General features: G+C 49.9%; 1 protein-coding gene across 1 annotated transcript in view; it reads left to right on the forward strand.

Moving 5' to 3' along the window:
• Positions 1 to 12779, forward strand: part of pnpla6 (patatin-like phospholipase domain containing 6) — a 199900-nt gene that overhangs the window by 100476 nt on the left and 86645 nt on the right. The window contains exons 14-18 of the mRNA XM_078235102.1: positions 93 to 231; positions 881 to 1057; positions 6011 to 6088; positions 7315 to 7520; positions 12095 to 12226. Of these exons, the coding sequence (XP_078091228.1) occupies positions 93 to 231; positions 881 to 1057; positions 6011 to 6088; positions 7315 to 7520; positions 12095 to 12226 (732 nt within the window). The remainder of the gene's footprint in view (positions 1 to 92; positions 232 to 880; positions 1058 to 6010; positions 6089 to 7314; positions 7521 to 12094; positions 12227 to 12779) is intronic.

Below are 12779 nucleotides of genomic sequence, written 5' to 3' on the forward strand. Positions count from 1 at the left end.
TCTCTCTCTCTCCCTGATGCACGGTGCTGTCTATGTTGTAGTGAATGAGCTGTGGTGGTGATTGGAGTGAGCATTCCGCTTTACTAATCAAGGATTAATTCCACATGTCTCGCTGCCTTGATAGGAATACAGAAAAGCGTTTGCTCAGACTTCGACATGGCGTGTGAAAGAGGAAGGATTTCAGCGTCCTTGCAAGAAGAGTCACAAGCGATCCACACGCCCTTAAGTCGAGTAAGATGATAGTGTTTGAACTTGTCTACAAAAAGATAAGACACTTTGACATCACGTCACAGTTTACGCAGTGGATTACGGTTTGTGATCTTTGGCACGCCCCGGGTCTCCCCCCCCCCCCCCCTGCCGACACCTCCCCTGATGAAGGAGCGGCGCTCCAAAAGCTCGTGATTGCAATTAATCCTGTTGGACTTTAACCTGGTGTTGTGAGACTTCTTCCTGTGCCCACCCCAGTCCAACGCCGACATCTTCACATCACAACCCCCCCCGCCATGCATTAGCTGTTGGTGGTGAGGAAATGAAGGCCTTGTAAACATTGATAGAAATGGCATGTTTTAAGTGCCGACCCATTTTAATTAAAGATTTATTCCTGGGTGTAACAAAATCTAGAGACTGTGCAGCAATTTGCATGACCGCATGCTTGTGAACCCAGTGGGTGGAGTGTGTATCACTTTGCTTGGTGATGTGTAGGAAGGTGGTGAGTGATGGGTGCGCGGGCCATTCTCTGCCCCTTAGAAGGGCTGCTAACAATCAGCTCTAACTGGGAGCCACCTGCAGACAATGTCACCCGTCCCAGCTGGGGGTGGGTAGAAGTGTCCCATTGCGCTTCTGTCTTCCCCGAATGATTGTCTTTATCTGTCTGTCCCAGTCTGCACCACAGGACAGCAGGGAGCGTAGATCGGTGACGGTGGAGGAACAACCATCATGTGTATACCTTTATCCCGAAGACGAGACAGATGAAGTCTATGGGGCAACTGAGGTCAAACATGTCGGGACTATATTCGAGGAGGCAAAACAGGAGCTCTTGAAGCTGTTGCGGATTGAGGTGGAGAACGCTTTACTATCTTACTCTTTGGGAGTTTGCATTTCTCTAGATATTTTTCTGTCTGTGTATATCAGAGGATAATGTTGTGAAGGATTTTCACAAACTTAAGGGATAAACCTCAAATGAAGAAAAGCAACCGATTTTATTTTATTCTTTCATGGGATATGGGCCTTGCTGGCTGGGCCAGCATTTATTTGCCCATCCCTTGAACTGAGTGTCTCACTCGACCATTTCAGAGGGTAGTTGAGAGTCAACCACATTGCTGTGGCTCTGGAGTCACATGTAGGCCAGACCGGGTAAGAACGGCAGATTTCCTTCCCTAAAGGACATTAGTGAACCAGATGGGCTTTGCGATAATCGATGATAGTTTCATGGTCACCATCACTGAGACTAGTTTTCAATTCCAGATTTTAATAATTGAATTTAAATTCCACCAGCTGCCGTGGTGGGATTTGAACCCGTGTCTCCCAGGGCATTAGCCTGGGTCTCTGGATTACCAGTCCAGTGACATTACTGTTACTCGGAGCCACACTGGTCGGTGAAGTTAAAACAAGACACAGCTCCTTCCTCTAATGGAGAGGCGTTGTTGGCAATCAACGCCCCCACCAGTATCCCAGCTATCCTCGTTTATAGATGTACAAATGCCCAATAAAACTGCCATGAAAACTGATGCGCTCACCTGATGAAGGAGCAGCGCTCCGAAAGCTCGTGATTCCAAACAAACCTGTTGGACTTTAGCCTGGTGTTGTGTAGCTTCTTACTGTGCCCACCCCTGTCCAACGCCGGCATCTCCACATCATTAACAGTGTAATAAGCAAGACATTGACAATTGTCCTACATCACCGCTTCCCCGCCCACCCCAGATTCACGACATCTCTGGGCGCCTTCTGCATTTTCATTCTGCGTGACGGTTGGCAGGTTGAGTGGTTTAGCTTTATCGTAAGGCGATTGCCGATGTGTTGTTCAGTGCTGTTAACTCTGGCCACGCAATCTGACTCATCCCAATTTTGCCCACGCATTCCAATTCTGCAGATGTTCCCAGTTGCCTCAAAGGGGCTGGTGGATGTTATGGGACAGTGGTGTAATGATGTAAATGTGCAATGCTGGCTTCAGTTCTGCGCACTGCGCTCCGGGAAAGACACGTTGAACGTGGAGGGCTGCAGCTCAGATTCATCAGAATGACACACAGGCTGAAGGGGTCAAAATATGATGAGGGTGAACTGTGTAGACGTGTACTCCCTTGCGTTGTAGATTAGCATGATCTAACTGATGACTCAAGGAGTTAGTAGGATAGGTGGAAACCATTCCCTCCAGTGTTAATTTTCCTGTGAAGAGCCTAGAGACGTGTTGTTATTTTAAAGATGCTATATCAATGCAGGTTGTTCTTGTGGGGTAGCCAGAATATTGGGGGGGGTGGTTAGTGGAAGGTAGACAGTTCAGAGGTGATATCAGAATGTACAGTTTGACACACGGTGCTATAAATCTGAAACCCTCTTCCTCCATTAAGCCGTGTATCCTTGGGGCCAATTGCACACCTCTGAACCGAGATTGGTCCATGATTTTGTGAGGTAAGGCTATGTAAGGGTAAGGAACCATGTGGCCAGATGGAGTTGGCATCTTGTCATAGAATGCCGACAGTGCAGAAGGAGACTGTTCGGCCCATCTAACCTGTACCAACAGCAATCTACCCAAGCCCTATCTCCATAACCCTCGGTTAGCAGATATTTATCCTAAGTTGCCCATAGTGTCCTGGGATGTGTAGGTTTGAGGGATTAGCAGGGTAAATGTGTGGGGTTGGGGCCTGGGTGGGATTGTTGTCGTTGCAGATCAGATGGGCCGAATGGCCTCCTTCTGGCTGTAGAGATTCTCTGAATTCACCTAACACTTTAGCATGGCCAATCCACCTAACCCTCCAGTGGGCTGATGCGCTTTGAATCTTGTTGTGAATACCTGGTTTCAGGTATCTTTGGCGCGTGGGCGGAAAACCGGAGCAGACTCCGCACAGACAGTGACCCAGGGCTGGAATTGAACCTGGGTCCCTGGTGCTGTGAGGCAGCAGTGCTAACCCACTGTGCCACCGTGCTGCCCAGTCATGATCTAATTGAACACTGGAACAAGCTCACACCCGTCCCATTCCCAGAGAGTGCCCACACTTGCTGTTTTAGATTTCAGCTTGTATGGATTATTCAGAGTGAGTTGCTGCCGGTTCGGTAATTATATAGGCTGTGGGGCCACCCTAGACTGGCTTGTGATCAAATCACTGATCCAATGGTGGTTGTGGCTAGGGTAGCATTATGCCAGTGTTGTCGGTGGCAGTTTAGAAACCCAGACTGGGGCTAACTAATCCTCAATCCTGCCACTCCATTTGAGTGAATTCACAGAATCTCTACAGGTCAGAAGGAGACCCTAACCCCACAGTCGCACATATTTACCCTGCTAATCCCTCAAACCCACACATCCCAGGACACGATGGGCAATTTAGGATAAATATCTGCTAGCCCAGGGTTACGGAGATGGGGCTAGGGTAGATTGTTACTCCTGAATATAATAATGTGGCAAATACAAAGACCTGTGTCCAAAAACATGATTGAACCAGGTACTAAATATTCCTGAACACAAGGTGTTAAGGAAAGATGGGGAAGGATAGAAAGAAGGATAACAGTATTAATAATACAATGCTGGCAGGTAAGAGGATGTCCTCGAGGGGGGCAAGGGCAGAATCTATTTAGTTAGAGTTGGGAAACAATAGAGGTACCTTTACACTATTGGGCGAATTCTGTAGCTATCAACTAGTGGAAAGGGAGCAGATTTGCAGGGAAATATTAGCGATATATATTAAGTTTAAGTGTATTAGTGTAACAACGCGTCTTACATTAACACTGCAATGAAGTTACTGTGAAAATTCCCTAGTCGCCACACTCCGGCACCTGTTCGGGTACACTGAGGGAGAATTGACCATGTCCAATGCACCCTAACCAGCACGTCTTTCAGACTGTGGGAGGAAACCGGAGCACCCGGAGGAAACCCACGCAGACACGGGGAGAACGTGCAAACTCCACACTTAGTGACCCAAGACTGGAATTGAAGCGGGTCCCTGGCACTGTGAGGCAGGGATGCTAACCACTGTGCCACCGTGCAGCCCCCTTTTAATATGTAAAGAGCAAAGAGCACTACAGCACAGGAACAGGCCCTTCGGCCCACCAAGTCTGTGCCAATCACGTTATCCTACCTCGACCAACCGCCTGTATCCCTCTATTCCCTGTCTGTTCATGTGTCTATCCAGATAAGTTTTAAATGTGGCTAACATATCTGCTTCAACCATCTCACTTGGCAGTGCATTCCAGGCCCCCACCACCCTCTGTGTAAAACCCTTCCCCCGCACATCTCCACTGAACCTTTCTCCACTGAACCTTTCCCCCCTTACCTTGAACTTGTGCCCCCTTGTAATTGTCATTTCTGCCCTGGGAAAAAGCTTCCAACTGTTCACCCTATCCATACCCCTCATAATTTTATAAACTTCTATCAGGTCGCCCCTCAGCCTCCGTACTGAAAGTTATTGTTAAAGGGGATTTTAATTGTCTAAAGTACACTGGCACAATAGAATATAGAACCCTGCAGTGCAGAAGGAGGCCATTTGGCCATCGAATCTGCAAAGACCACAATCCCACCCAGGCCCTATCCCCATGTATTTACCCTAGCTACCTATCCTGACACTAAGGAGCGATTTAGCATGGCCAATCCACCTAACCCACACATCTTTGGACTGTGGGAGGAAACCGGAACACCCGGAGGAAACCCACGCAGACACTGGGAGAATGTGCAGACTCCACACACACAGTGACCCGAGCCGGGAATTGAACCCGGGTCCCTGGTACTGTGAGGCAGCAGTGCTAACCACTGTGCCTCCGAGGCCACCCTAAAGGCATTGTCTTTCTCTGTAGGGCGCCCTAGAAAAGTTTTGGTCTCCTTACCTAAGGAAGGATGTATTTTCCATAGATAGACATTCAACCAGACTCATTTTTGGGGTTGAGTTCAGAGAAAGAGGGTTGGGGGAGTTCTCCTAGAAACCTATAAAATTCTAACAGGACTAGACAGGGTAGATGCAGGGAGAATGTTCCCGATGGTGGGGGTGTCCAGAACCAGGGGTCACAGTCTGAAGATTCGGGGTAGACCATTTAGGATGGAGATGAGGAGAAATTTCTTCACCTAGAGAGTGGTGAGCCTTTGGAATTCACAGAAAGTAGTTGAGGCCAGAACATTTTATGTTTTAGGTATGATTTGTTTGGGATGAAGGGGATCAAAGGATATGGAGGGGGGTGGGGGGGGAGGATGGGATCAGGCTATTGAGTTGGATAGTCAACCATGACTCGAGCGGATCAGACTCGAAGGGCCGAATGGCCTCCTCCTCCTCCTATTTTCCATGTTTCTGTGTCACATGAGGAGACTGGGCCTCTGTTCCCTAGAGTTTTGGACAATGAGAGGTGACCCCTTTGAAAGTTGCACAATTCTTCCAGGACCTGACAGGGTGGATGTAGATAAGATGTTCACCCCCTGGCTAGTGAGTCTAGAACCCGGGGACACAGGCTCAGAATAAGGGGCAAGCCATTTAGCACTGAGGTGAGGAGGAATTTCTTCACTGAGGGCGGTGAACCGTTGGAATTTTCTGTCCCAGAGAGCTGGGGAAACTCAGTTATTGAGTGTGTTAAAGACAGATTGATAGGTTTCTGGAGACTAATATCAGGGGATAGTGCGGGAAAGTGGTGTTGTGGCAGGTGATTAGCCATGATCTGTTCAAATGGCCTGCTCTTGCTCGATGGGCTGAATGGCCTGCTCTTGCTCGATGGGCTGAATGGCCTGCTCTTGCTCCTATGTACCTTTGCAGTTGGATCTTCTCCGACTTTTACCTGATCTAAGCATCTATGTTTAATGATTGTGTTTCCCTTTCCGTCCTAGGATCCATCTCTTCTGAACAACCGCGTGACCTTGCACTATGCCAGGCCTGGGAACATACTGGCCCGTCAGGGAGACCAGGTGGGTACAGTGACACATCCCCGAGGATCGGCAGTGCCGAGTGAGCCAGTCCTCCGGTAATGCCGAGTGCTGAAGCGTTGTTGGAAGGAAAAGAAAGACTTGCCTTTACGTAGCGCCTTTTGCGACCATGGGACACGCCAGAAATGCTTTGCGGCCAGTGAAATAAGTCTGTAATTTAGTCTCTGTTGTCTGCCAGTTTGTGCACAGCAAGATCCCACGAGCAGCAGTCAGACAAATGACCCCCATGAAGCCACGTTTACAGGCGGATTGGATATCAGTGAGGAGAACTCTCCTGCAGTTCTCTATATAGTGTGCTGGGATCTTTTGCAGAGAGGGCAGATGGGTCCCTAGATTGAAGAGAGAATGAAAAGACTGGCAGGATGTCTGCAGTTACAGGAGAGTCGGCCTACGCTGATTAGCTGGAGTGGGGTTTGAACCCATGGCCTCTGTTTCCGAGGCGAGAGTGCGACTGGCCAAGCCACAAGTGGAACGTTTCCCAGTCTGATAGAAACTAGAAGCAGGAATAGGCCATTCGACCCTTGGATTTGATTTTGATTTGATTTATTATTGTCACACATATTAACATACAGTGAAAAGTATTGTCTCGTACGCGCTATACAGACAAAGTCTCCGCGCTGCGCAGGTTTTAATGCTGTCTTCAACACGCTGTGTGTGATTGGGGTTTTCAGAGAGTTGTTCTCCTGCCGATTGCAAAATGGCACCGTAAGAAGTTTCACAACGCCAGGTTAAAGTCCAACAGGTTTATTTGGTAGCACGAGCTTTTGGAGCACTGTTCCTTCATCATGAAGGAGCAGCGCTCTGAAAGCTCGTGCTACCAAATAAACCTGTTGGACTTTAACCTGGCGTTGTGAGACTTCTTACTGTGCCCCACCCCAGTCCAACGCCGGCATCTCCACATCATGATTGCAAAATGCACGCTGTTTACTAGCCGGTCGTGTTGTGTGACGCAGCCGCCGTCCCTCTGTGCAGCATTGGTGACGTGTGGTGTTGTTGTTGTAATCTCTCCCTGACGCAGCCTGTGTGCAGCACTGGTGACGTGTGTTGTTGTTGTAATCTCTCCCTGACGCAGCCTCTGTGCAGCATTGGTGACGTGTGTTGTTGTTGTTGTAATCTCTCCCTGACGCAGTCTCTGTGCAGCATGGTGACGTGTTGTTGTTGTAATCTCTCCCTGACACTGTTGTTGTTGTAATCTCTCCCCGACGCAGGACGTCAGTTTGCTCTTCGTGCTGTCGGGCTGCCTGCACGTTTACCAGCGAATGATCGACAAGGAGGACGATGTGTGCCTGTTCGTCACTCACCCCGGGGAGATGGTGGGCCAGCTCGCCGTCCTGACCGGGGAGCCGCTCATCTTCACCATCAAGGCCAACCGCGACTGCATCTTCCTCAAGATCTCCAAGTCCGACTTCTACGAGTCAGTATTGCCCAGGGCCGCTGGCCCTCCCGTTAGCCGCCCGCTCGCGCTGCCCCTGCTGCACTGGCTTGTCTGGTGCCAGGGCGGGGCGGGCTTAGAAATATAGAACACAGAACAGCACAGGAACAGGCCCCTCGACCCACCAAGCCTGTGTGACGACACATGACACCTTTCTAAACTAAAGACCTTCTTCCTCTATGCAGTCCGTATCATTCTATTCCCACCCTATTCATGCACCCATCTAGATGCTTCTTAAATGTTGGTATTGTATCTGCTTCTACCACCTCCTCTGGCACCGTGTTCCAGGCACTTACCCTTCCCCCCACTCTGTGTAAAAACACTTGCCTCACACATCTCCTTTAAACTTTCCTCATTATATCTCAAACCTCTGTCCCCTGGGGAGAAAGATCTCTGACTATCCATTCTATCCATGCTTCTCATCATTTTTGTAAGCCTCTATTAGGCCGCCCCTCAGCCTCCGACGTTCAAGTGAAAACAAATCAAGTTTGTCCAATCACTCCTCGTAGAGAGATGTGTGGAGTTTGCACGTTCTCCCCGTGCCTGCGTGGGTTTCCTCCGGGTGCTCCGGTTTCCTCCCACAGTCTGAAAGATGTGAAGCTTAGGTTGATTGGCCGTGCTAAATTGACCCTAGTGTCAGGGGGACTAGCAGGGTAAATATGTGGGGCTACGAGAATAGGGCCTGTGCGGGATTGTGGTTGGTACAGACTCGATGGGCCAAATAGCCTCCTGCACTGTAGGATTCTATAGCTAACACCCTCCATACCAGGCAACATCTTGCTAAACCTTTTCTGTACCCTGTCCAAAGCCTCCACATCTTTCTGGTAGTGTGGCGACCAGAACTGTAAACAATATTCCAAATGTGCCTAACTGAAGTTCTTTACAACTGCAGCATGACTTGCCAATTTTTTATACTGTGCCCCGACTGATGAAGGGCAAGAATGCCATCCACCACCTTGACTACCTTGAGTTGCCATTTTCAGGGAACTATAGGAAATAAGAGCAGGCCATTCAGCCCTTCGAGACTGTCATTCATCATGATCATGGCTGACCCTCTATCTCAGTGCCATACTCACTCTCCTCATACCCCTTTGGCACCCTTCGAGTCGAAAAATCTATCCAATTCCTTCTTGAATATATTCATTGATTTGCCCTCCACAGCCTCCTGTGGCAGAGAATCGCGTAGGTCCATCATCCTGTGATAAATAAGGCTCCCTATGAGAGTCCCATTTTGTACTGAGACCATGGTGATGGTGATGGGGGGTAAACAAGAAGCAGGTGTGCCCCCAGCCCACAAACTGTAGCTAGGTAGGAAATTTTGGGCAGACCAGGGGTGGCACAGTGGTTAGCACGGCGGCTGCTTCTCAGCGGCAGGGAGCCGGGTTCAGTTCTGGCCATTGTGAGAGAGTCTGCACGTTCTCCCTGTGTCTGCGTGGGTTTCCTCCGGGTGCTCCAGTTTCCTCCCACAGTCCGAAAGGTACGCAGGTTAGGTGGATTGGCCATGGGAAATGTGCGGGGTCATGGGGATAGGGCAGGGCAGAGGGCCTGGGTTAGTTACTCTGTCAGAGAGATGGTGTAGACTCGATGGGCCAAATGGCCTCTTCTGCATTGTAGGGACTCTATGATTCAGAGGGAATCTTCGAATTCATAGCTGGTTGGAAAAACAGTCCCGGTAAACCAGCTGCCAATGTTTCTGCAGCCCCTTCAGTAGTCACCACCTTTCTTATTAAAGCAACTCTCTTCAATAGCGTGGCAATTTCATAAAATCATAGGATCCCTACAGTGCAGAAGGCGGCCATTCGGCCCATCGAGTCTACACCAACAACAATCCCACCCAAGCCCTACCCCCGTAACCCCACATATTTACCCCGCTAATTCCTCTAACCTACGCATCCCGGGACACTAAGGGGCAATTTAGCATGGCCATTACACCTAACCCGCACATCTTTGGACTGTGGGAGGAAACCCACACAGACACGGGGAGAACGTGCAGACGCCACACAGACAATGACCCAAGACAGGAATCGAACCCGGGTCCCTGGAGCTGCAAAGCAGCAGTGCTAACCCACTGTGCCACCATGAATTGGGTGAATAGGCAGAATTGTCCAAATCTCCCCCCCCCCCCAACCACCCCCCCGTCTCTCTCCAAATAAAGAAGTTTCTTCAAAGCAGTGGTGGAGATGGGGAGGACCGGGTCTCTTGCCCCTTGCACAAATGTAGAGTGAATGATGAGTTCTGACGCTAATACACCGAATGAGAACCTCTGGTTCTCACTGGCAGATGCTGCCAATGGGAATATTGCTGAATTAGGATTTAAATGGAGATACTTCCCACCCTTTACGTTGTTATTGTCCTATTTTATATATAAAAATAGAATCGCTGAATTGTTACAGCACAGGAGGTGGCCATTTGGCCCATCAGGTCTGTGCTGGCCTTCCAAATGAACATTATGACTTAGTACCGTTCCCCTGTCCTTACATCTCCATTTTCCACTGTTAATCACTGAATGCTTTCTATGTAGCAGTTTGCAGGTTGTTTTACCCATTTCCCCCCCCCCGCCATGTGACTGGTTTAGCAATTGGTTCTGCCCCTCTTCCCAGCTCCCTTTCCTACACCTTGTCAAGGCGCCCATTGTACTCTTCAGCATCCTCATCCTCTCTGCATTCCTGACCTCTTCAAGCTCAAAGATAATTTAGTCATGGTTGTAGTCTCATGAAATCACAATGTGATTCGCAAACTGAGTGATGATCCCCGTCGCGTGTTTCTGCCCCCCCCACCAGTGGGGCTGTGAACTGGGCTCCAAAGCGGCGCTGGTCGCTGTGAAGCGGGGACCGATTCCTGACAGCTGTGTGGTGTAGTGCCGGTGCAGTTATTTAAAAGTAAAGTAAAAGTTTATTTATTAGTGTCACAAGTAGCCTTACATTCACACTGCGGTGAAGTTACTGTGAAAATCCCCTCGTCGCCACACTCCTGTTCGGGTACACTGAGGGAGAATTTAGCACGGCCAGTGCACCTAACCACGTCTTTCAGACTGTGGGAGGCACCCGGAGGAAACCCATGCAGACATGGGGAGAACGTGCAGACTCCGCACAGACAGTGACCCCAGCCGGGAATCGAACCCGGGTTCCTGGCGCTGTGAGGCAGCAGTGCTAACCACTGTGAGGGGGCTGCTCCCCCAGGCCCCATTGATGCAGCTGATAAAGGCTATGAATTGCTCAGTATTTGGTTCCTCTTGGGGGAAATGCTGCCTATTCATCAACTGCGCCAACCCCCTGCCCCCTTAACCACTGTTCCCATTCTCCCAGCCCCGTACCTGTCAAAGATTAAAGCACCCCCTCCACACTCTACAGCTTAAACCTCTTCCCCTTCTCCCCTCCCTCTCCCCCCCCCCCCCCCCCCCCCCCCCCCCCCCCCAACCCCTCTCCTCACTCAATCACTGAAGCCTCTCATTTTCACTGGGGGAGCCGTAATTGAAATGGGGTCACACGGGGAGCGGTTTGGGTTTGTCACTGAGGTTAATGTTGTTGGTGTTTTGATTCCAGAGCATACACTCCATTGAGGCTGGGGGAAGCGGGGCCTCCTGAGTGCTCCCTGATTCTCCATCACCCATTCCATATTGATCTACACTTCTCCCAAAGGGCCTCAGATGTCGAATTCTCCCATCTTTGTGCAACCTCCCTCCCCCAGCAGCCCTGCCTTTCACCACCTGGTTAAATGCCCTTTCACACTTTCTTTAAGCCCACTGTTCTCCCACTGCCACCTCCCTCTTCCCTGGCCCAGAAACCCACCCTCTGACCGAGCCTTGGGCTGGGGGCCCCATTATTTTCTTTGACTATTCCATTGCAAAGCGTTTTGGGGCATTTCTCTAGATTGCCACCAAGTGCAAAGCGTTGTTGCCCATCACCCAGGCATTGTCAGTGCATGCATCGTTTATCGGGTGGATTTGTCAGTTTAGTGATCTTCAGCTTGTTAAAATGTACTGTCTGCCTGAGATTCCGGGGCCAGTTTAGAAAAGCCACACTATTTCAGAATGATAACTGTCCAGAGATGAGGCCCTCTGCAGTGCATTCTGGCCAGTGTTGCCATTGGGCGGCACGGTGGCACAGTGGTTAGCACTGCTGCCTCACAATGCCAGGGACCTAGGTTCAATTCCGGCCCTGGGTGACTCCCTGTGTGGAATTTGCAAGTTCTCCCTGCTTCTGCGTGGGTTTCCCCCGAGTGCTCCGGTTTCCTCCCACAGCCCAAAGATTAGGTGAATTGACCATGCTAAATTGCTCCTTAGTGTCCAAAGATGTGTGGGTTAGGTTGATTGGCAATGTTAAATTGTCCTTTAGTGTCCAAAGATGTGCAGGTTAGGGGAATTAGCTGTGTTTGCAGGGATAAGCTTGGGGAGTGCCTGGGTAAGATACTCTGTCAGACTTGATAGACCAAATGGCCTCCTTCTGCATTGTAGGGATTCTATGAATCCAGCAAGCGGGTGGGGGGAGTAACTGAGCAGTGGGTAGTGACGCTAGTTCTGGCAGTGTCTTATTTTTTACTTTGTGTTGGTTTTTCAGAATAATGAGAGAACAACCCAACGTGGTGCTGAGTGCAGCACATACTGTGGCTGTTAGAATGTCCCCATTTGTGCGGCAAATGGACTTTGCGATTGACTGGATGGCTGTAGAAGCAGGCCGTGCCCTATATAGGTAAGGCAGCACCCAAACATTTTTGCCTGCAGACAGCTTTCCAAATTGATTGGTAATCACGGATTCCCCCCACCCACTCGCCACCACATCTAAGCTCTGCCTGTTTATATTCTTGAATGTAAATGTAATCCACAGGGTCAGCCTATGGAATACTATTAGGCTTGGCGAGTCCAAGCTGGCACTGATCTGTGTAAAGCTCCGCTGCCCTGCTTGCTCAACGCACAGGCCCCCGGGTGCTTCAGGGTTTGCCACCCTACTCCTGGGCTGTTTACCAGACTATCTGTGCTGGGGTATTGCTGACACGCTGCCCAGTACGTGGCATTTCTGGCGGTTGACACACCGGCTGTATGTGGCGTCACAACTGTAGTTCCAGCTCCAGCAAATTAAAAAAAATTTTTTAAATTCATTCGTGGGATGAGGGCGTCGCTGGCTGGCCAGCATTTATTGCCCATCCCTAGTTGCCCGTGTTCAGAGGGCAGTTGAGAGTCAACCACATTGCTGTGGCTCTGGAGTCACATGTAGGCCAGACCGGGTAAGGACGGCAGATTTCCTT

The sequence above is a fragment of the Mustelus asterias genome, chromosome 19 (genome assembly GCF_964213995.1).
Source record: "Mustelus asterias chromosome 19, sMusAst1.hap1.1, whole genome shotgun sequence".
NCBI classification, from domain to species: Eukaryota; Metazoa; Chordata; class Chondrichthyes; order Carcharhiniformes; family Triakidae; genus Mustelus; species Mustelus asterias.